We start from the raw sequence: 24,381 nt of genomic DNA, 5'->3' as shown, positions 1-24,381 counted from the left end.
CGTGATCCCCCTCCTTCCCCATTGACTTGCTCCATTTCACATCCCTCTTCTACCATTGCTAACTTCAGCATGTGTATGAATCCCCTGAGAATCTTACTGAAAAGATCCAGATTCAGTGGTTCTGGGGTAGGGCCTGAAATACTGCATTTCTTACAAGATCCCAGGGGGTGCTGCTGATCTGCAGACCGCATTTGAACAGCAAGGCTTTCACGTTTTCTCAGTACAGTCTGATGAAAAAGCAATTAAGGCAATTATTTTTGTTTTTCTATGCTCAACTCTTATTAAGGTAAAGTTTACGTACAGTGAAATGCACAGAATCTAAATGTACAATTCAGTGGGTTTTTGGCAAACGTATACACCCCTGTGACCTACACCTCAATCAAGAACATTCACATTTCCAGAAAGTTCCCTTGTTCCCCTTTCCATTTAATCCTCCAAATAAAGATGGTTCTACAGGGACCCAAAGTGAGGTAGTCCAAGAAAATAGCTTTCTGATTCAGGAGACTTGATCACAGGAAAAATTTAAAGGGAAACAGGAAGCACTGTACATCTTTGAGACAATCCTACATAAAGAATATAAACGACTGATCTAACTAATAATCATTAGAGCTATTACCTTAGAAGAGTCTCTTTGTTTTTTTAAGATTTTTTTTTTGATGTGGACCATTTTTAAAGTTTTTATTGAATTTGTTACAATATTGCTTCTGTTTTATGTTTTGGTTTTTTGGCTGTGAGGTATGTGGGATCTTAACTCCCCGACCAGGGATGGAACCCACACCCCCTGCATTGGAAGGGGAAGTCTTTTTTTTTTTTTTTTTATAGATTTTTTTTAAAAATATTTATTTATTTATTTATTTATTTATGGCTGTGTTGGGTCTTCGTTTCTGTGCGAGGGCTTTCTCTAGTTGTGGCAAGCGGGGGCCACTCTTCATCGCGGTGCGCAGGCCTCTCACTATCGTGGCCTCTCTTGTTGCGGAGCACAGGCTCCAGATGCGCAGGCTCAGTAATTGTGGCTCACGGGCCTAGTTGCTCCGCGGCATGTGGGATCCTCCCAGACCAGGGCTCGAACCCGTGTCCCCTGCATTGGCAGGCGGATTCTCAACCACTGCGCCACCAGGGAAGCCCAGGAAGGCGAAGTCTTAACTACTGAACCACCAGGGAAGTCCTTCTTTGTTCATTTTTCAATAGATAACTCCAAAGCCTGGTTCTGCAAAGCCTCGTCCTGTGCTTTGCACGGCTTAGCAAGGTGAACATATTAGCTCTGTGCTCAGGAAGCTGACTCATGTCTAGCAGGGGAAACAGACAAGGAACCTAGCAGAACCGTCCCGGAAGAGTGAATTCTGGGCCTCGGGGCATTCCTGGCAGAGGCAGGGGAGTTTGGGGAGGACCAGTCGCACATAAATCTACTTTACATGTCTCACTCATCACCGCACTTTGCAAAACGTCCCTTATGGGTCTAATCTTTGCAATAGCCCTGGGACAAGGTGGGTACCACTATTCCCCTTTTAGAGTTATGAAAACTGAGGCTGGGAGAGGTTGTCTTCAGGCCGCACGCTGGTAAATTGCAAAGTGAGGCCTTTAGCTCCCTGGAAGTGTTCATGCCCGTGGAGGTCAGCTGAGTGGCAGGAATCGCAGGGGTGCTCCCCCCAGGAGCCCAGACACTAGCCCTGCCTGAACATTATGCCTGGCAGTTAGGCCCGGGCCACCTGTGCTCTCAACAGTCCACTCCCTGGGAGGTGGAATCTCAGGCCCGGCTGCACAGTCCCCTCAGAAGAGTGTCTTTCCCGCATCCCCTGTGTGAGGGTCTCCAGCCCCTACCGGCCCCCACAGAAGGGCTGTGCTAATTGCCACCCGCCCTCACTTGTGTTTTAGCATCCTGCTTCCAGCTCCTGCACCATGAAGATCCTGTTCTGTGACCTCCTGCTGCTCAGCCTGTTCTCCAGCGCATCCAGCAGCTGTCAGGAGGACTGTATGACCTGCAGAGAGAAGCTCCGCCCAGCTCTTGACAGCTTCAACCTTGAGGTAGGTCCAGGAGCTGCCCTGTCTTCTCCTCCCTCCCCCCCCCAGGCCACGTGACTCTCCCAGTGTCAGAGGGTCTGTAGGAAACAGATGTGGACTTGAGCATCTTCTGAAAGCAAACCCTGTCATCTTTCCACTTTACCACGTTCATATAAAGACCCACCCATGCTGCCATTTTGTTCCCATCATTAAAATAATGCATACTCATTCTAGAGAATTTGGCAAATTCCAAAAACTATTAAAAAAATTTAAATCACCTTTAATCCCACCAGAGAAAGAATCCTAGTTTTTTCACTTGCTATGTTACACAAGGATAATTTTCCCCTGTTATTAACATTATTTTAAATTACTTCTTCCCATGAATACAGTATACTTTGCTTAACCAATCCCCTCCTGTTGAACATGTATGTTGCCCTTCCGTTTTGATATTATAGACAGTTCTACAATGAACACCTAAATGCTCTCTCGTATTTTAAATTTTGATTTGAGCACTAAATTTCTTTTTACTAAATAAGCTGCTTTCTCAACTGCTTTCATTACAGTTTAGTTATTCCTCTCCTATTAAATCCAATATAACTCAATTACTTTTTCTCTGTAGTCAAGTAAACTCTTTTCAAAAGAGTTTGAAACTCCTCAACCTTTAAGAACAAACTTTCGCCTACTGTTCCTTAAGGCAAGCGTACTGTTTCTTAAGGCAAGCATACAAATACAGGAACCAAGTACTCACGCTGGGATAACACCCTAACGTGAGCAGACACAGCCCCCGACGCACCCAAACACCAAGCTCCTCCTGAGCCAGCTCAGTGGTTTTCAAGTCTGTTTTCTGAACGGTAATAACCACCGAATCATGAAGCGCATCCCCAGAGAACCCATTCAAAGTTCATCCATCCTCCTCATTCAGCCATGGTGGGTTTCCTGAGCACCTACTATGTGCTGAGCACTGGGCTAGGCCAAGGGCCCCGAGGTGAGCGGATGGATGGCTTTTGCAACTGGTGGGAGAGAAGAACCCCCAATCCCTCCATGAGCGTAATTACTGAGCCCCGGGGAAGCAAGAACAGGGGACCCCAACCTAGTCTAGAGGGGCAGAGGGGGCTTTTGGAGGAACTAAGTCTCTAAGGAAACCGAAAGAGGATCGGGAGTGAAGAGGCAGGGAGCCAGAGCCCCAGGTGCCCAGGTAATGGAGGGAGGCGTGGGGGAGGGGAGGGGGGCACATGTGCAAATGCCTTTCCGGGGAGGGGAGCGGCAATTAAGGAACTGAGAAAAGCTGAGTTTGGCTAGAACTCAGAAGGCCCACCTGCCTTTTCTGTGCAGCCCAGAGAGGCTTAAAAGTTCACCCAAAACAAAACGCTTTCCCTTGGTCTTAGGAAACAGAGCAGACAACTAGTTTACACGTAAACCAGCGAAGGAGTTGATTAAGCAATAATCTCATAAATGCCACACTTTTACGGCTCTGAGGTTGCAGCCTAGACAAGACTGAAAGTTGTGAACAATTCCTGAATCACGAGCTTTAACTGCAACCCTTTATCTCCCACTGAAAAAAGCATTAGGACTCGAACAGATATTTGTACACCCATGTTCATAACAGCACTACTCACAAGAGTCAAAAGGTGGAAATGACTCAACTGACCACCGAGAGATGAATGGATAAAGAAAATATGGTCTATGCATACGGTGGAATATTATTCAGCTTTAAAAAGGAAGGGAATTGTGACACATGCTACAGCATGGATGAGCCCTGAAGATGTATGCTAAGTGAAATACGCCAGTCACAAAAGGACAAATGCTGTATGATTCCACTTACCTGAGGTTCCTAGAGTAGTCTGATTCGCAGAAACAGAAAGTAGAATGGGGGTTGCCAAGGGCTGGGGAAAGAGAAAAGGGGAGTTAGTGTTTAATGGGTACAAAGTTTCAGTTTGGGAAAATGAAAAAGTTCTAGAGATGGCTGAGGGAGGTGATGGTAGGACAATAATGTGAATATATCAATACTTAATACCACTGAGCTGTACACTTAAAAAGGGTTCAAATGCTAAATTTGATGATATGTGTATTTCACAATAGAAAAAAAAAGTGTTAGGACCTCAGCTGTAAGGATAACCCTAAGTCTGCTCTAATTTATTTTCTACAAAGTAAAGCATTCACGGATTTAGGTGATTTGTTTGTAACAAACATCGCACCTGACTGTGAAGCACTATAATGCTCCTACTCCCGGGACACCTTGACCTTGGGAGCCCTGTTCTGAGACAACAGAGGCCACCAGGGACAGATTATCTCCAGCCTCCTTATTGCCATCTCAGGATCTGTCCTCCTGCCCTTTCTTCTTCCTTCTTCCTTTGTACCATTGATTTTCCTGCTGGGAATTTTTCCTTTTTTCCCCTCTCCCACTTGCTCTTTCCTTCCCTCCGTTGTCAGGTTTTTGAAAGAGTATCTACACTTGTGACTTTGAGCCCCTTGCCTCTGCCTCACTCCTTAGCTGCTCTCGGAGGTCACCAGCAGCTCCTAACCACAGAACCCCCGGCAGATATGCAGGTTTCCTCTCCTCGTCCTCTCTGGGTGAACCCGGCTCTCTTCCCCCCTATGTCTCTTCCTTTTCTGCCTCCTGTTGGGGTCCTGTTCCTTTTCCTGCCCCCTGAACATAAGCAATCGCCAAGATTCCCTGCTTCTTACCTCCTTCTGAGATGCCGCACCCACTTTCCAGGCCGTCCGCTCTCCCCAGACAGCAGGTAACGCCCAAAGGTACACTCCTCACTTCTTCTCTGCTGGGCTTCCATCACTTTCCATAGTTTCTGGGAAATCCAGGCTTCCCTTCCCTTTCCACGGCTCCAAGAACCTGACCTGCCATCTTGCTCATGGCTCTCCCTCCTCCCCCAGCCAATAAATCCTACTCATTCTTCAGAACCCAGATTAGGTTTCCCCTCTTAGGAGAATCTTTGCTGATTCTCCCCACCTGGCCCCAATTGAGCCAGCCCCTAGCTCCTTTGCTCTCTGATGATTACTTGCATCGGCTAGTCTCTCACCACCAGGTATGAGCTTTCTTTGCTGATTATTCTGGGTATCCCCAGCATGTTGCAGTGTGCGGCACAGAGCAGTACTCAGTTAAGAGGTCCCATGGAAACTGTAAAATTGCAAGACCTTTAGTCTCCTAAGAGGTGCAGGCACTGCACAGTTTTTACACTGGTGTCTTTCAAAGTCAGGAAAGAATTTGGAGCCTGTTTCCATTTCTCCGTAGCATCTTCAGTCTCTGGGGTCCAGACAACACTGTTAGAAACTGGCCAGTTCTAGCCTCACAGTGCGGGATAATCCCCGCCAGTGCCTGCCGACCCCCAGAGGACCTGGCTGCCTGGTTGTCTGGTTTCTAGCTTGTGTTCACGTTTAACCTATTTTTTAAAGTTTCATGAGATGCCTAGAATTGAGGCAACCACACCTCATTTCCGAATCTTTCAACCCTTGAGTATGTCCACTCTGTGAATGATGGGGGACTCAGATATTTAGGCAAGGGTCACCCCCCCCAATCCCTCCACCAAATGATGTAATCCTGAGCTATTCCCAGGACCCTCTGGACCCTTGGCTTCATCAAGAATTTCTTTATTTCTCATTCCAGGGCAATGGTCCAAGTATGGTTGTCTTTTTGTTAGACTATCATTTTGGTCAGTAAATGATTCACACACACCCCAAACCATTGCAATGTCCTGGGCTTTCAGCTAAATTGTGAATGGTACTTACACCAACGGCTTAAGAAGAAAAAAACTAGATTCACTGAGTTGTTTTAGAGACAAAGAAGAAGGTAACTCCCAAGAAAGGACTGGGGAAATTTATTTAAATTCCCTAAAACTCTATTAACAGCAGAAGAGACTACCTTCTGCTAGTACTTTCTGTCTTCATTACATGAAAATTCTTAGTAGTTGACTTGCAGTAGGAGTTCCTAATACGTTTTTCTTTTGTTCTATTCCTCTGCTGGCCTGCTAGTGTTGGCCCTCAGATATCCTGGCAGAACCTCCTAAAGAAAATAGATCTCAAATGTCTCTCTGTCAGAAGTGGTTGGATTCCTTAGTGGCAGAAACGTGACAAACTCAATGAGCTGCTTCTTTTCCTTCCAATGGGCTCGTGGGCCTGTTTCCCTAATCTTCGATCCCAGACATCCAAATGGCCCTTTGCTCAGTTTCCTCCCAAGCCCAGCTTTACAGATCAATTTGGCACCAATCTGGGACTTTCCAGATGCTCCTCCGTACTGTGGCTTAATATAGCAATGTCATCAGTGTGGGCTGTGAAAATGTGTCCAGCTCACTTAACAGGCCATTAACCCATCTCTGGAAAGAAGCTGGTGGGTCCCTCAGACCAGAGAGTTTAGGCATTAAGCTCATATGCCCATCTGGTGTTACAAATGCTGTTGTGAATTTGGACTCCTCATTTTTGCCCAAAACCTTCTCCTAAATCAAGAATTGAGATGATTTTGTTAGTACCTAATTCATCTAATAGTATGTTGAGTCCCGGTGCGGGCTCTGCATCTGGTTTGATCGTAGAATTTCATTTTCTCTGATTGACACACGACCTAATTACCATCTGGGCTTAGAAACTCAGGGGCTCACAGAAGATCTGATAGCCTCTGGGCTTAACAGCTTCCACCTGTTTCTGTAAATGGAAGGAGCAGAACAATACAACAAGCACTTTGAGGCTCCTATTCTGTGAGAATCGGACCCAGTGTGCTCCAAAGGTCCATTTCACCTCTACACTTCTACACTTCTGAAACCGCACAACTCAGATTGGGACTTGAACCAATGGGGCTGGGACTGGAATCCAGCCAAAACCCAGACTGGGACTTGAACCCACGATCTTTTAATTGAGATCACACACCTGGTCTCAGGACTTAATGAAGCTCAGATTCTTTATGTCTCATCACAGACAGAATTCAGTAAAAGACAAAGTGAAGGGTAGGAAGTGGATTTATTTAGAGTGGATTTATTTAGAGAGATACACATTCCATAGACAGAGTGTGGGCCATCTCAGAAGGAGAGAGGCCCCGAAATATGGGGTGGTTAGTTTTTATGGGCTGGGTAATTTCACAGGCTAATGAGTGGGAGGATTATTCCAACTATTTTGCAGAGGGGGAGGAGATTTCCAGGAATTGGACCACCACCCACTTTTTGACCTTTTATGGTCAGCCCCGGAACTGTCATGGCACCTGTAAGTGTGTCATTAAATGTTAATGTATTACAGTGAGTGTATAATGAGGCTCAACATTCCACTGGAAGTCGAATCTTCCACCATCTTGGACCTAGTTGGTTCTAACCTGTTTATGTCATGTCTTCTAGGGCTATGTCCTTCTTTTAGAGGCTGTGCCCTGCCCCCTTCCCTCCTGTTTCACTTCTACTGGCTTTCCCAGTGCTACCCATGCTTTCCTGTTATCTCCTTGACCCTGTGGTGTAGGGTTTCTCAGACTCATCACTGTAGATATATTAGGCTGGATAATGATTTGTTGGGGAGAAGGGGGCTGTCCTATGCATTGTAGGATGTTTGCTAGTGTCCCTGTGAAACAGAGCAGGACTCTGTGGGGCCCTCCTGGGTACAAATCCTTTCTGTGTCCCCCATTTCTTGTTTGTAGGAAATAGGCTTCATCTAGCCTCCAGAACTTTCCCTGAGTTCCAAAGGGTAGGTTCAAACAGTTGTTAATCAGGGACAAGGGTGGAGCAATCAAACAATAGTGCAGCCTTGGGGCAGGGTTCCTCCTCAAGGGATACATATAACAATACCTTTGTGTTCTTCTGTGGGAACTAAGGCCCCCACCCTTAGGAGGATGGTAACTCCAGCCTGAGCACAAGATTCCTGGAGCACCTGTTACCTCACCACCAACACATCAGAACAAAGTCACACACGCTGCAGCCTTCACCCCAAATTTTGCCTATTAAAAACTTCTCCCCGAAAACCATCAGGGGTTTTGGGATTTTTGAACATGAGCCACCTGTTCTCCTTGCTTGGCCCTGCAATAAACCTTTCTCTGCTCCAGACTCCAGTGTTTCGGTTTGTCTGGCATCACTGTGCGTCGGGCACACAACCTCGTGTTCAGTAACAGCTGGCCTCTACTCACTGGATAGCAGTAGCCTCCCTGCTCCCACCCACTGTGTGACAACCAAATGTGTCCCCAGACATTGCCAAATGTCCCCTGGGGGGGCAAAATTGCTCCCAATTGAGACCCACTGCTGTAGAGCAATAACCCAATAGGATGATGTTCTAAAAGAACAAACTACAAATTGGTTCTACTCAGTTTTCTTCAAAGTGTTTCAGGAGCAGGCGAAGTGCAGACCCAAGTGACTCTCTGAAGGAGTCCCCAACCACCATGTTCCATGATGGTTTCTTCCTCCTCAGAGCCAGTTCCAAAGCAGGGTTTCTCAAAGTGTAATTCAGCCTCAGAATTGCCTGGGATGCTTGCAAATGCAAATTCCTGGGCCCCACCCTCAGTTTACTGCATCAGAATCTCCAGGGGTATAGATTAAGAATTTGCATTCTAACAAATCCCAGTAGGGGTTCATAAAGACCACTCAAGTCTGCAGCCCCATTGTTCTAGAGTCCACCCTCCCCATCTGTGGAATTTGCCCATCATTCTTTCTTACCCAGTGAGTTTGTGGGTGTGAAAAACTGGTTTCTCTATGTATCTCACTGAGTTGTCAGCATCTCGGAGGAAACTCTAAATGGAAAAGACATACTCGAAAAAATCTTGTGTATCAGTAGGGGCCAACCTCACCACCTCTGGCCAGCAGGTGGTCTGGGCAAAGGTGTTCCTTGGAAACCTTACCAGTGAAGGAGAGTGAGAGTAACACTCCCACTGGATACCATCTCTTTCTTCTCTCTGGTCCAGCGGAAAATGAGCAATTTCCCCATCAGAACCTTACTTTTTGATCTCATAGAATCCTTATTTTCCCATTAGTTTCCACCAATTCGTATTGCAAGCACAGAGAAGTCGCTGACTAGGAGGTGTCCTGGGTTGGGACTTGAAACATTGGAGTTCCGTTCAGGTTATACTGTTATTTCACCATGTAGTTTTGGACCCATTACTGAACCTCATTATAACATGCGAACATGGACCACACTGGTCGTTTCCAAACCTAGGCAAATCTCACAGTTACCTGAGCTTTGTAAAAATAAGCTTTAAACCCTGGTTCTATTCCTCAGAGATTTAACTGGGTTATGAAATTCTGTGTTTTAAAAAGTTCTGCAGATGATTCAGATTCACACCCAGGTGTAGGACCCATTGGACTAGGTGTTGCCCAAGGAGTCTATGCAATGCCTTGATGATGCACAAGAAGAGTTGAGGCATCTCCCAGTGTGGCCATTGGGCAACCTCAGCTGCAGACCCCCTCTTCCTCCTCTTGTTTCTCTTCATTTCACATCCTCACTATGGACTCCACTTTGTATTCCAGCTATGAGATGCCTGGAATGCATACACGTTCTCCCTACAGCACAGCTAGCAGCCAAGTGAAGAGGTCCTAAGCCTGGAGTCCATGGGTGCCTGTCCATGGCTAGGCTTTAGAAGATGTATGAACCCCCTAAAATTATATGCAAATGTGACATGAATGTGCATTTATACGGTGAAAGGGAGGGAATCCCTTATGGAGAATCACTAGATTCTCAAAAGAGTCCATGACCCAAAAAAAGGTGAAGAACCCTGGTCTAATGGGACAGACAAGACAAAGAGCTGCAACAGGGTGACAAGCACTACATCAGAAGCATGTGCTAAATGCCAGAGGAGTTCAAGTCTGGTTGCAACTAGCTGCAACTCCTGTTCTTCCAGTGACTCCCTTTCTCATCTTTTTTCTTTTCTTCTTTTTTTAAAAAAAGTTCTCCCTTTGTCACGCTTAGCTAAATATAAAGTGAATTCTTTATTAATACAGCTCAGGGCAACAAACCTCTACTTGAAACCCTCTTATTTACTGGATGGAGAAGATTCCTCCATGAGTAAGATGTGGTCCCTAACTTGTCATATTCTGTCTTGTAAGGTGTTACAACTATACTAAGCATTCAAATTTCCACAAGCGCAAAACAAAGTTTTGTGGGAGCACAGAAGCAGGAGAGAGCAATTCCAGCCAGGGAGCCAGGAGCAGGTGTCATTGAGGGGTAGCTCTGGAGCCTGGCTGGCCCCAAAGGATGGATGGAAGGAGGTTATTCCATCAGAAGGAACAGAGTGAGAAAAGACACGCGGGGAAGGCGAGGGAGCTTGCTGTGTTTGAGGCACTAGGAGCAGCCTCATATGCCTGAAGCAATGAGGGGTGTTGAGAGGAAGATTCAGAAATAAGACTGAGGGACTTCCCTGGTGGTCCAGTGGTTAGGACTCTGCGCTTCCACTGCAGGGGGCACAGGTTCGATCCCTGGTCAGAGAACTAAGATCCTGCATGCCGCGCGGCCAAAAAAAAAAAACAAAAACTGAAAGACAGGCGAGGACAGGATGGTGGGGCCACTTGAATGCTCTGCTCAGGGGTTTGGAGTTACAGTATTTTATAGACAAAGACAGATATTGGACAGTTGTCGGTAAGTAATGATATGTTTAGATCCAGTCTTCAGGAAGGTTATTCTGCCAGGGATATAAAATGCATTAAGGCAAAGCAAAGATCAGAGATGGAGAGATCTGTTAGGAAGCCACTGCACCCCAAGAGGAACTTAGGCAGAGGGTATGGAAAGGAGGGGGCAGACTCACATGCTGATTGGATGGAGGAATGGGGTCCTGAGAAGGGAGACGTCAGAGTGATGCCCAGGGTTCTAAACCTGAGTCAACTGGCGAATAAGGTGCTGTTCAGAGATAGACAAAGAGACACAGAGCAGAAGGACAGACTTGGGGTGGAGAAAGTATATCAGATAAGAATTAAATTCACCTGCTAGTAACAAACACCTAAAGTAACAGCTTTAATAAGATGGAGATTTGGGAATTCTCTGGTGGTCCAGTGGTTAGGATTTTGGGCTTTCACTGCCCTGGCCTGGGTTCAATCCCTGATCCGGGAACTGAGACTGCGTGGTGCAACCAAAAAAAAAAAGATGAAAAGATGGAGATTTGATTCCTCACAAAGAAGTCAGGAGGTGGCCAGTCCACGGCTGGTATGGCAGCTCCATCACATCACCAGACTCCTTCGCTTTCTGCTTTACCTGTCTACGGCTGCCACCCTCATATGGTTCCATCCTCTGAGTCTCCTCAAGATTTCAAGATGGCCCATTGAACACCAGCCAAAATGTCCACATTCTAAGCAGGAGGCTGGAGGAAGGGGAGGAAGAAAGGAAAAAAAAAGATGTTCTTCCCGGATAAATCAGCTCCCTACTTTCCCAGAAGCCCCACCTGATCCTTTCCATGTATATGTCATCGGCCACCTCTGGCTACAAAGGAGGTTGGGAAACATATATGTGGCCTTCAGGAAGAAAACAAGTGTTCTCTCTCTTTTTTCTTTTAATATTTATTTATTTATTTGGTTGCACCTGGTCTTAGTTGCAGCAGGCGGGCTCCTTAGTTGTGGCATGCGAACTCTTAGTTGTGGCATGCGTGTGGGATCTTAGTTCTCCGACCAGGGATCGAACCCATGTCCCCTGTATTGGGAGAGCAGAGTATTAACCACTGCGCCACCAAGGAAGTCCCACAAGTGCTCTCTTAGTAAGGAAGAGGGGAGATGGGTAGAGAATGGGCAGTTGGTAGCCTCTGCCCCAGAAGAGAAGGTGGGCTTTATTCTTAACAAATTGCACTTAATGTGTTGGTCAGACATTTTGATGGAGATAGAAGACAGGGATCAGAGAAGTGTCTGGACTTCAGGAGGTAACAGGTACCAGATATAGAGACCTGGGGTGCCCTGAAAGAAGTGATGACCAAAATCACAGAAATGAACAAAGTCACCAAAGGGCAGATTGTAAAGAGAGATGAGAAGTGTAAAGACCGAATCTTAGGAACACAGGAGGAAGGAGCACAAACAGTCTGAGAGGTGACTGCACTGTCAGACAGAGAATTTTCAGGAGGGTGTGGTCCCCATTACCAGATGCTGCAGGTCAAGGACTAAGTAGGACCATTGGATCTGGTGACTGGGAAGTCGCTGGAGGTCCCTCAAGTAGGGATGAGGGTGGGAAGCAGATTTCAAGGAGTTGAGGAGAAAGTGGAAGATGCTGAGATAGAGACATGGGCACATGACCACATCTTGGAGAACCTGGGCAGTGACAGAAGAGGGGCAGGGTTGGAGGTGGCAAAGGCTTCAGGAGAAGTCGGATTGAAGGGAACGTTTTGAGGGTTTGGTGGAACAGCCTGTGAGGTCCGTGGTTTAAGCTGCACACGTATCTCACTCCTTGGTTAGAGATCAGGTTGGAAACCTTGCCTGTAGAGGCATCTGTGCCACTCTGAACACCTGGGTGGATGGTTTTGCTCCTCAGGTAGGGCCGATGAGGCACACACACATCTTCTCACGTCCCACACCTGCCCAGGCAGAGCAGTAACTCTTGATGCCCTATAAGCCAAGCAAAGACTCTGAGGTCTGACGAAGGGTTCTGCAGCTTCCTGCTGACCATGATGTCAAGGTCAGGTTGAAAGGTGGTTTCCATCTGGCTAAGGCCAGAAACACAGAGAGGAGCATTCAGGGTGAAGTCAAAACAGCAAATAGGAAAAAAAAGTTGGAGGCAGAGGCTTCCAGGAGACCTAATCGGAGACTGGAACGTGGGAGGAAAGGGCCAAGGCCAGGACCAGTCAGGAGGGTGGGAGATATCATGGTCAGGCTGATAGTGTAGATGAGAAATGGAGATGCCTGGAGAGACAGAGCAGCAGCAGGAGTTCCTCGGGGGCTTGTAGGTCTACTGGATTGTGTCGGATGTTCCCCAAATGCCCATCCTGCCCACATCCCAAAGTCTTGACCACCATTTTCTTTTTTAAAAAATTTATTTTATTGAAGTATAGTTGATTTACAATGTTGTGTTAATTTCTGCTGTACAGCAAAGTGACTCAGTTATACACATATATACATTCTTTTTCATATTCTTTTCCATTATGGTTTATCCCAGGACATTGAATACAGTTCCCTGTGCTATGCAGTAGGACCTCGTTATCCATCCATTCTATACGTAATAGTTTGCATCTACTAACCTCGAACTCCCAATCCATCCCTCCCCCACTCTCCCTCCCCCTTGGCAACCACAAGTCAGTTTGACCCCCATTTTCTATAACTGATGCACAGATAGTGATGACTAGTGTATGTGAGGTGAAAAATGAATCACACCAAGGTTGATCTTTACCTGGTGACCTTAAAATAACCATGCAGATTTAACTACGTGACTAATACTTTGACATCTCCAATTTCTTAAACCGATCTGACCTCTCCTAAGCTTGATAAGAGAACAAAATAAAATTCTTCTTTATGGGTGACCCTGATGAGTTGTGTTTGGCTCCAAAAACCCGACGAAGGCTATAACGCGGGGCAGATTTGGTGCACTCATTCTGTTAACTTGCTGTGTCTCCTGTGGTGAGTTAACCTCACCTCCCTGAGCCCCAGTTTTCTTTGTGAAATGACAGAGCTGGGCTAGTTTTCTGCTTCTTTCCAATTCTGAAATTCTACGAACTTAAATAACTGCACGTAAAACTGCTGCACGGTACTTGATAAATAGGTGCTTCAGGAGCACTTGCATTGGCACCAAAGTAGACGACAGAAGGACTTGATCTCCTCACGGACTTGATCTCCTCATTGCCTTGGACCAATAGCTGTCCCTGGTCTTTCTCCCTCCTCCACCTCCATCTTTGCAGGTGTGCATCCTCGAGTGTGAAGGGAAGGTTTTCTCCGGCCCTCTCTGGACTCCGTGCACCAAGGTCATGGCGAGGGGCTCCTGGCAGCTCAGCCCTGCTGACCCAGAACACGTGGCAGCTGCTCTTGACCAGCCAAGAGCCTCTGAGATGCAGCATCTGAAGAGAATGCCCCGTGTCAGGAGCCTCTTCCAAGCTCAGAAAGGGACAGAGCCCGGCATGGAGGAGGTGGGGGAGATGGAGCAGAGGCAGCTGCAGAAGAGGTTCGGGGGTTTCACCGGAGCCCGGAAGTCAGCCCGGAAGCTGGCCAACCAGAAGCGGTTCAGTGAGTTTATGAGGCAGTACCTGGTCCTGAGCTTGCGGTCCAGCCAACGCCGGCGCACCCTGAACCAGAATGGTAATGCGTAGCCGGAAGGGGAGCCCCTCCCAGCTGTACCGTCCACTTCAACCCATGAGTGAGTGGGGCCCGAATGAGCTGGGGGCAAAAAGAAACCTCCTCTACCCCTGTCTTAGCCATCCTCCCTGGCCTGGGGAAGCACGCTGGCCCCCAAACACATGCACACACCCTACACCACCTCCAGGGGTTCAGCTCCTGGGAGGCCTGGGAGGTAAAGCCACCTCCCTACCTCCTGCCCACCTTCTCTCTGGGAGCAAAGATTTTTCTGGGAGTACTCTCGACGCTGACCACTGCCATTAAGAGACTGGTTACCATGGGGATAATAGTAGTGTGTTGAGATAACTAATTCCTCTATATCTCTCCAGGAGCTTAGTTTCTATGGGGACAGTTAAGTGGACCAATCCTCCTATCTGGTTGCCATAGAAACCATTCACTCACCTTTCCTCCGAGACTAAGAACCGAGAACTGGACCTACGCTTAGCCATTCGCAGAGAGTCTGATTTCTGTGGCTGTGATGTTGCTATTTCACCTTCAAAGATGGCTTAGCTGTCCCTTCCCTTCCCCTCTGTATCGCAAGGTGACTGGCTTCCATGGAAACCATTAAACTTTCCCAATCTCCCCCAGTCAAGGAGTTCTGGTTAAGACCAGTTCTTGTCAGGACACTTTCTGCTTTTCTTTCTTCCACACATCACTCGTCCATCTGACCACTTTGCCAGAGACGGGCTGATTCTTTGCAGCCAATGGTACCTGATCAAGGCTTTGAGAATCTGGCCCAAATGGCCTGAGTTGCTTTTGGAAGAGGGACTAAGGGATCATCATCTTTCCTCAGTTTTTGCCTCTTTCCAGGTGCCATTTTTGTTTTGTGTTTGTTTGCTTGCTTGCCCTTCTTCCTCTCTCCCTTCTGGTATGTTCTTACCCCCATAGACATGTTTATACATGTGCCTATAATGCAGACCAGATGATAAACATCAGAGATGCTAATTTATTGCCCAGTCATTACAAACTCAGCTTTCCTCAGCCCATCAACTTACACGTAACTTTGAGTGGCAAAGGGAACCAGCACAGTGGAATTGTCTGAAAATCTAAGAAAATCCCAACCATCAAGCATATATGCCTTAATTCATGTGTGGGAATATGATTATCTGCAGTATCTCATATCTTTCCTTAAACAGTCTGGAAACTTCCCCTAACAGAAAGAACTAATCAGTTGGTCAAAAACTTTCCCCAAACATTGTTACCCAGGTGGGGGCTTTTCCCTGACTCAGAGGCATAAGAGGAAAAAGTCTGCATGTGCTGTGTTATTTTGCTTCCCGTACGTCAAAGGTAGCCAGATTGTTAAAAATCTTCCTCCAAAGTATATTAATACACGTGTGAATCTTTGGCAACCACACTTTAGCAGGGAGGCAGCCCACGTAGTGCTTTGTGGGTAGGCTGGCTTGTTTGCAAAACATCCACTGCCAGACACGGGTATAGGTATTAAGTTGTGAGCCGAAGGCCGCCGTGTTTATTTTAGCGGAATGACTAATCTCCAAAGGCCCTGAATTAACCTGCACTGTTTTTGAAGTCATATTCTTGGATCCTTAACAAGCATTCTATTTTTCCTAAGCCATACCTGCACAGGACCTAATGGTAAAATTTTCAGAACTAGCATGGATTGAATTCTTTCAAATCTTAAAAGATATTCTTCTTTAAAGGGACCCTCAAGGAACACTGAAGACATGTCTAACTCTGAACTGCAACCATTTTCTTTACCTAAAGACAGTTCAGAATCAGTCACATTAGCAAGAATCGATTTATTTAAAAAAACAAAACAAAAACTATTTGAGCCCCTATTCAGGTAATTGGTTTTTCTAGTTACCTATTAAGCTTCCAACTGAGTGGCACTGAAACATAACTGGTAACCAGCTTCTGTCTGTGGCTTTGCTCAAGATGTAAAGTTCTTGATGGAAACACTGCAGATATTAACCAGCTCATTTGGGTGTTATTGATTGCTCTCCTCCTGTGACCATCTCACTCATTCTTTTTTCCACGCATTCATGGTTGCTGAGTTCCAGTGCGGATGTGTATTTATGAGTCCCGTAAGCCTGTCTTTATTCGCCTACACATACTCCAACCAGCCCCACACATGCTTGAGATTTCTCCAAGGCTGGGGGACTCCTGTTGCCAGGCTGTTCTGGACTCCTGAGACATCCAACACCAACCTATATTTAGAAGGCTGGAGGAAATGGTGCCACCTAACACACGGGATAAAGAGCCCTTATTCAGGGACTTCTCTGGCTGTCCAGTGGTTAAGACTCTGCGCTTCCAACGCAGGGGGGGTGTGAGTTCAATCCCTGGCCGGGGAACTGAGATCCCACATGCCACACGGTGCGTCCAAAATATTAAAAAAAAAAAAAAAAAAAAACCTTATTCAGAAAGTATAATTGTTACTGGGTCTAAGCTCAGCCACACGACAGGCCAATAACTGAGAGATGAGTTGTTGGGACAAAGCATAATGAGTTTACTCGGGAAGCCAGCAAACCGAGAAGACGGAGAGCCAAACCATCTTACCTGAGTTAGAATTCAGGCTCCTTTTATACTAAAAGGGGAGGGCGTAAGGTCAAACACTTCCTGGTTCCCATCAGCCTCTGGAGGGGATGTGTTAATTTCTTCCTCCCTGCAGTCATTCACAGGTGGGCCTAGTCAGGATGTTTCCTGGGAGCTAAACAAAGGTATTTTAGCTTAATGCTCATTACCTGGGAAGCAGGATTCCCAGAGATGGGCCTTTATGTATAACTTAAGCTTATAGGCAGCATCTCTTTAGTGATTAACATGTAATAGAATACAAAAGTTCTTCCCTGTTACATAATGATGTCCTAGAAAGGAAGGACACTGGGGTGCAGGACCAGTCCTAGACAGACCTGTGAAAAGTGCACAACTGGTCGTGGTATATACCATCCCTTTCCCTGGCCCTATACTTCCCTCCTCTCTTCTGCTGTCCCTGGCCTTGAACTTCTAGACTGTGGAAAGTAAGCAGATTCCTTCCTGGTGAGAAACTAGTGAAGTTAGCACTTGTATTATAAAAGAGAGCCATAAATGAGGGCTCTATTTAGCCTGAAGAAATGAATTACCACACACAGATTCCAGACTCCAGGGATGAGAGAACTGCTTCTGGGCAGTTCTCCCCTTCTGCCTTTCAAGCCCTAGCCCACAGACCTCCCTTCATTCTGTTGGTCCTGCCACTAGACCGGGGGCCAGGAAAGCAGGTGTGCAGAGGGAGACAGGGAACCCTTCTTGCTGCTTTTGGGGCTAATTATGTGAATGATAGCTTTTCTTTGCCTCCTGTCTATTGCTCAGGCACTAGGGAAAACAGAACTGAAGGGTCAGAAAAACTGTCAGATTTGCCACTGTAATCATTTCTGTCTCCCCAGGTGTCCGGGTGATCCCCAAATCAGCATGTCTCCAGCCCCAGACCTGCAGGCTGGGAATCAGGATTCCTTCCTCCCCGAGGCCCTGAGGAAGGCCTTGTCTCCAGGCCTCCACCCCCAGGGCCCAGCCGCATCTGGTTGTCTTTCCTTTCCCCCCTCCTTCCTGCCCCCTCCCCCCATGGCATGCTTCATGACCACCCTGTTACTACATCAGAGTGTATTTTTGTAATTCTTCCAGCTAACATTTAAAAAGCCCCATCTTTCCTTCTCACCCGCCTCTTCCCTCTTCTAGGGGTGGGTTCAAGGAACAGGAAATCAAGAGTGGGGTTTTGACTCGTCACTGCCATAACTTGTTTGTAAAAGAGTTGTTCTTTTTGACCTATTGTTTTAAACAGATATTTCTCCATTAAAATTCTACTGAGCAAATGGTTAGCAAATTGGTTGGCTGGGTTTTTTTTTCTTAAAAAGTGAGCATTTTTATTCCTGAAGAGCCTTTAGTGAGAATAAAAACAGGGACAAAGAGGGACTTCCCTGGTGGTCCAGTGGTTAAGACTCCACGCTCCCAATGCAGGGGGCTGGGTTTTGATCCCTGATGGGGGAATTAGACCCCGCATGCATGCCACAACTCACACCTGGTACAGCCAAGATAAATAAATAAATATTTTTTTTAAAAAAAGAAAAGACAAAATGTTTAAATCCAGAAATTACCCAGAAATATGATCCAAAATGCAAAGGGGGGAGGGGTGGGGAGGGGTGGGAGGCTGGGATTAGCAGATGCAAACTATTATGTATAGGATTGATAAACAAGGTCCTACTATATAGCACAGGGAAATACACTCAGTATCCTGTGACAAAGCATAATGGAAACGAATATGAAAAAAAAATATATATATATGTATAACTGGATCACCCCGCTGCACAGCAGAAACTGGTTGGCTGTTTTTCTTGTCGTTTTTTATAAATGTGTTTATTTTTTATTTTATTTATTTATTTTTGGCTGCATTGGGTCTTCGTTGCTGCGCACAGGCTTTCTCTAGTTGTGGTGTGCGGGCTTCTCATTGAGGTGGCTTCTCTTGTTGAGGAGCATGGACTCTAGGTGGGCGGGCTTCAGTAGTTGTGGCATGCAGGCTCAGCAGTTGTGGTGCATGGGCTTCGTTGCTCGGCGGTATGTGGGATCTCCCCTTACCAGGGCTCGAACCACAGTCCCCTGAGTTGGCAGAGCGGATTCTTAACCACTGCGCCACCAGGGAGGCCCTGGTTGGCTGTTTTTAAGTGAAGTAAGTGAGAAGCACAGACGCCGGACACACGGTCAGAGCTGCTTCTCCTGGGAGGCAGAGGCAAAAGGAGAGAGGCTCTGCTTTATGTAAAGTGTGACGGGCGAGATACATGAGCAGAAACGCCGCGACTGTGCTGGGTCCCCAGATGAAAGCCCACAGCTGCGTGATTGGACCGGGCAGGATGGCGGGGGCCAGGTTGCTGGGCACCACCCCCAGTTTCTGACTCACTAGAAATTTGCATTTTTAACAAGTTCCAGGTGATGTAGAGCCTGCAGGTTTGGGACCCCTGGATTGGGTCGCAATTAACACGAAACATGTTACGATGTGTAATCAGTTCAGCCAAGAAACCTCGGGTCCACCCAAACGGAGTGCCTGCAGAGAGTCAAACATCTACAGAAGTAGACGGGGCCGTGGGAAATCAGTAAGGGAGGGAGGATAAGGCTCTCTGTTGGGGAACTGGGGGGCCCTGGTGAGGGATTACTGGAACCCAGTGAGAACTGTAGCTCCCTCTAGCGGTCAGTAGGGAAACGGCCACTCACTGTGCAGGGCAGTAAAGGGCGGCGAGATTCAAATACCCCAGACTCCTCTCCTCCGTCCCTTCCAACTCCAGCCTGTTGTCCCCAGTTGGTCAAACCCAACTGGAAGCCAGAAAGTTAGGGAGTCCTCGGATGCAGCCACAAAGGTAGGCCTGGGAGGGCCCAGGGCCGCAAACGGACAATGTCCAGCCCAAAGGCAGTAAACTGATTTAAAGGAGGGATGGGGGAAGGGGGTCAAACTGCAACAGAGCAATGATTCTATTGGGGCTTTCTTAGAGAAGTGGGGCAAGGACAAGGGAAGGGGGAGAAAGGAGCCCTCTGTTCTACCCCAAGGTGAGGAAAAGGCCAAGGACAACCTCCTCCACAGGCTGCTGAGCTTGACAGACTTCAGCGGTAATCTAGTCCCTGGGTCTTCTCCAAGTGGCCTCATCCTCCCCACTGGGTGCTGTTAGGGGGCCCTAGAACCCCCTCCCAGAGATGCCTCACCGTCCCAGAAACGCCTCCAATTTCGTAAAGCAGTCCCTGAGCTACCAGAATGAGACATAGCTTTCTGCACCAGCTCCCCTCCCACCCACGCCAGCTCTGAACCAGCTACGTGGGCCATCATAGGACACGGAACCCATGAATTCAGGGAGCAGCCCATGTCACTCCCTAGCATCAGAGCTCACTCCATAAGCAGAATGTGACTCATTTTCTCCTTAGTCACTTGCCCACTCCCCAACAAACTCAGGTACACAGCCAGGAACATCTCCCTGTTGTCAATACAAGCAGGAGAGAAAATGGTTACTTCCTAAAGCAAGAAAGTAACTGACATAGAAAGTCAAAGAATAGTGGTTGCTTTTATGGGGAAGAGAGGAGTGGCACTTTGCTTGAGGTACAAAGGCAATTTCTGTAATGCTGGCAGTGATCTGTTTCTTGAATGACTGGTAGATACTTTGGTGTTTGCTTTGTGATAAATCATTAAACTGTAAAAATAAAAATTGGAGACCAAAAAGAAAAAAAAAAAAAGAAAATGGTTACTTCCTAGATTATAATCCTAGTGCCATTATTTCCCAGATGATGACTTTGGTCAAGTTTTGTAACCTCTGGGCCTCACTCTCCTCATCTGTAAAATGGGAATGATGAAAAGAAGAAAATAAATTAAATTAAATTAAATAAATTTTAAAAATAAAAAATTTTTAAATTTTTAAAATAAAATAAATAAAATAAAAACGGGACTGACAATAGTAACTCTTTAGTGGGTTATTCAGGTAATCCATGTAAGCAATTGGCTGGGTCCCTGATAATGTTGCCTGTTGTTATTATAAGCAAATGAGTGTGTATGCTTCGCCCCCAGGGCTATCACTTGTTTAACACCAAGGACAATGATATCTTATCCTTTGTAGGGGGAGAGGGTAAAGGGACAGGCACACATTAAATCAGACAATGTACCATTTTATTCCTTATAAAATATATTTCATATTGTTGCTGTAAAAACATTACATTTCACATTTTTAAAAAAATTTTTTGACAGTAAAAATAATACTTGGAAGACAGCTGGGGGAAAAGGCGCCAATAAGACAAGTTCACAGATGGGATTTGTCTCCCTCTTCTCCTTTTTTTCTTTTTATTTGCCCCTGGTAAAGTCAGAACCTGGGAGGACCAGAAAGTAGCAGGACAGATTTCTTCAAACAAATCAGAGTTTCCACATCCAAATTCATTACGTCCTCCAAGAAGTCGAGCCACGGGCCGACTGCAACAATGAGGACGTCGCTCAGAATGCCTCCTGAAATTACACAATTGCTTTCACAGCCGGCTTAGGAGTCAGATCATTAAATCCAAGCCATTTTACTAGCACGTTGGTCCTTATGCTTTGCACCTGTGACCTCATTTGCCCACAGCTACTATTCGCCGGTCTCTCTCTTAATGCACAAGCACGTGTGCAGATTTGGTATCATTAAGGCTGTTCAGAGCAGGCACCACAGACTCCAAAGGTACTTCCAGAAATATTCTGAATAAGGGAAACGTCCCTGGAATAGAGAGTTTCCCAAGACACCTGCTTTTGCCGATCCGTCCTGTTAGTTTCCAGTGCGCACCTGTGGCCTCTTACCTCCTATCAGATTCTGCCGCCCGGGTGGGCCGGGAAGGAGGGAGAGATACAGAGATGAAGAAAACAGGCGTGATAGCGGGATCAGTTCACAAACCCCCACCCCCACCCCCGAGAAGAGACGAATGGGACAACCCCAGGACAGACCACACGTCAAGAACCAACACGATAGCCACAGATGGGGCAGCGGGAGGAGGGCGGCCAGAGGAGGCCACCGCCTCCAGAAAGGAGGCAGGAGCGAATGCTGACGGGGAAAGCCGCACCAGAACATTAAAGAAAAAAAGACCTCAGTTTTTAAATTGTTGCATCAATTTCTTCTCTCTTCCTTTTCTGCCCTGTGCACCAGTGACATAAGAAGCCTGCCTTACTTAAACAAAATCTTTATATCCAGTTATATCTACACGGTCCAAACTGAGGGGGAAATTAAAACAGCTTTTCTAAAGGCGAGACCCAGCAAGAGCTCTGATTAAGAAGGGAAGGCAAGAGGCTGCTGGGCTGAGCCTCCCCCCACCCCCATCTCAGAAGCCCCTTCCCCCCTCGGGGAGGACCTGCAGATACACAGGTGGGAAGTGAGGTGTCAGCACAGCAAACCCTGCATTAGCTTTTAATCAGGGAGCTTGAAGGGGCAGCAGGAAGAACCCAGGGCACCCCTTGCTGGCCTGGTTTCAAGCTTTACCAAAGGACAGAATTCCACATAACATTTTTCTTTTTTTGACTAAATGATAAAAATATACCCCATCACCACCAAAAACACTCATGCATAAGAGTGTCTTTCCCTTCTGTCACCAAACCCAGGTCACTGTCACCCTTCACAACATCACAGCCCTATTCTCAAGTTTGCAACACTCGGAAACCTGCACGTTTGCAGGTGTGTCTCGGACTGAAAGGCATCTGCACGGTTCCTGCTTCAGCAGCCAGATGATCCCACCTGGACCAGGAGAACAGCCTCGCTCACAGCCAAGGGCTGGACGCCGCTGTGCAGGCCCCAGAGGGGTGGCCTGGTGGGATTCCCTGAGCCCCTGACATCTGGGACGCAGGCCCTGAGGAGTCCCCAGACCAGTCCCGCTCAGAAGAAAGGTGAGGCTTCCAGACAAAAACACGCCCTTCCCTCAGCCCAGCTCACCCAGCCTTGATCCATCACTGACTGGCATGGCGCGGAACCCCCCTCTTCTCCCTCAACAAGAAGAGCTTGGCTTATTTACCTCCCAAGCATCGCAATCCGGGCTCCCCTCCATTCCTGAGGTCTCCAGAAGCGCCAGCAGCTGCTAAATCAACCCTGGTGCCCCTCACGTGACCTCCTCAGGATCCTAATTTCCTGCATCCTGCCGGCAGGCAGAAACGGCGCTCAGCAGGTATCTGGGAAGGTGACACTGTATCCAAGTGCCCCTCCCCATCACACTGACTGGACCAACCAGAAGTCTCCTGCACTGACTGAAGAGTCCGGTCCTACTTGTCACCTCAGGAAGGAGACCAGATGGTCCCCAAAGGGGCAGGTGAGCCAGTGGACCCTTTGGGGACCACTCAACACCCTCTCACAATGGGGGAAGCTGCCACCTACCTTTCAGTCTGTTCTCTCCGCCAGCCCAGCCCTGCGGCCTTGGAGGGACATGGGAAAATCCCTGGTGAAACCAGAGATAAAGAGGAACCTCAGGGCAGGGTCTCTCAGCCAAACAAAAGGGATCTTTACTCAGAAAGAGGCTTCTGAATACACCGTAACAGAAAACAAAGTGTTTCCGGGGTGTCTTCCAGAGCTGGGGGGAGTTGATTCACTCGGGGAACAGGGGACAACTCTCACAAATACTATACCCTCTGGTCTCTCCTCAAGGAAAGAGGAAAGAGTGATCAAGGTAGTGTTGAACTGCCACACCGCACAACGTGAATTCATTTGAGCCTTTTGGCTCAGTTATTTGGGGACAGTCTTTACAAACCTACGAGGAGTCTGGGCTTGGAGAAGAAGCCATACAATATCTGTTGGGCTGCAACTCAGCGTCAGGGAGCCCAGATTCAAAGAGTCGTCACCAGGAAAATGGTTTTCCTTCGACTTCCACGGAAGCTGACTGGTGAGGACGAGGTCTCCCTTCTCCCAGGTTCGGGCGGAGAAGAGGGCCGGCTGCACCTTACAAAGCCCCCAGATTCCCCCCACTCTCCCACCCCAGCCTCGGCAGGTCCTGCTCTCTGAGTCATCAGCCAGAAATTTCTTTCTTTCTTCTTTTTTTTTTTAAAGAAAAATAAATCCATCTTGCTCACCGTCCCTTCTGGAAGAGTGGAGGAAGCAGAGAATTCACCTCAGCAGGAAACAGAACGAGCTGTTCCTTCTTTCCATACGTACAAACTAATCCCCTAGGGAGGCGGGCTGGGGGGAGGGGAGCGGAATCAGTTCTTTGGTCTCTGGTTCGCTGCAGAATACCCTTGGTCAGTTTTGGCTCTCTTCTATTTTAGGGGGGAAAAAACATTTTTGTGGGGGTTTTTTTTGTTTTTTTTTTGTTTTTTTTGAATAAAACGTTCCCACGAGGGAGGGAAAAACGTTTTAAGTATTAAACCTTAGCCAATAGAGCCCAAACTCCCAATGTCCACGCTTTAGCTTTTAGGTCCCTGCTGAGGGCTTAGGACGCGGCTGCCTCTGTCCTCTGGCCGTCGGGCAGGGCTGCGGGACAGTTCAGTCCAGGAAGCGCTGGCAGGCCTTCTTCCAGCGGCAGGCTGTGCACCACTGGTCCCGGTGCTCGATGCCGTACACCTTGCGGCACTTCTTAGCCTCCCCACGGGCTTTCCTGCGAGACGGAGCGACGAGGGGACGGTCACGCGCTGGCCGGAGCGCGGCCGGGCCCGAGGCTGAGCCAGAAGCGGTGGCGGGAAGGGGTGGGAGCCACCGGGACCAGAGGAGCAGCTGCCTCCCCACCCCCCCGCACCCAGGGTGGTTCCCTGGGA

At 47.5% G+C, this 24,381-nt stretch overlaps 2 protein-coding genes across 7 annotated transcripts in view; one reads left to right on the top strand and one right to left on the bottom strand.

The window, feature by feature from the left end:
- The first annotated feature begins 1,896 nt into the window (after positions 1 to 1,896).
- PNOC (prepronociceptin) lies at positions 1,897 to 14,161 on the top strand. The gene is made up of 2 exons (XM_007192722.2): positions 1,897 to 2,022; positions 13,757 to 14,161. The coding sequence occupies exons 1-2, from the start codon at positions 1,897 to 1,899 to the stop codon at positions 14,159 to 14,161; spliced, it is 531 nt and encodes a 176-aa protein (XP_007192784.1).
- Positions 14,162 to 20,788: 6,627 nt separating this feature from the next.
- The window catches only part of ZNF395 (zinc finger protein 395), a 39,978-nt gene continuing 36,385 nt past the window's right edge, over positions 20,789 to 24,381 (bottom strand). For all 6 annotated transcript variants that reach the window (XM_057548735.1, XM_007192721.2, XM_057548739.1 and 3 more), the window contains one exon: positions 20,789 to 24,224. In XM_057548735.1, the coding sequence (XP_057404718.1) occupies positions 24,113 to 24,224 (112 nt within the window). In that variant the 3' untranslated portion in view covers positions 20,789 to 24,112. The remainder of the gene's footprint in view (positions 24,225 to 24,381) is intronic.

This window comes from Balaenoptera acutorostrata, chromosome 6, assembly GCF_949987535.1.
Source record: "Balaenoptera acutorostrata chromosome 6, mBalAcu1.1, whole genome shotgun sequence".
Classification (NCBI taxonomy): domain Eukaryota; kingdom Metazoa; phylum Chordata; class Mammalia; order Artiodactyla; family Balaenopteridae; genus Balaenoptera; species Balaenoptera acutorostrata.
The sequence above is the reverse complement of the archived record's forward strand: the minus strand, read 5'-3'. Positions and strand labels throughout refer to the sequence as shown.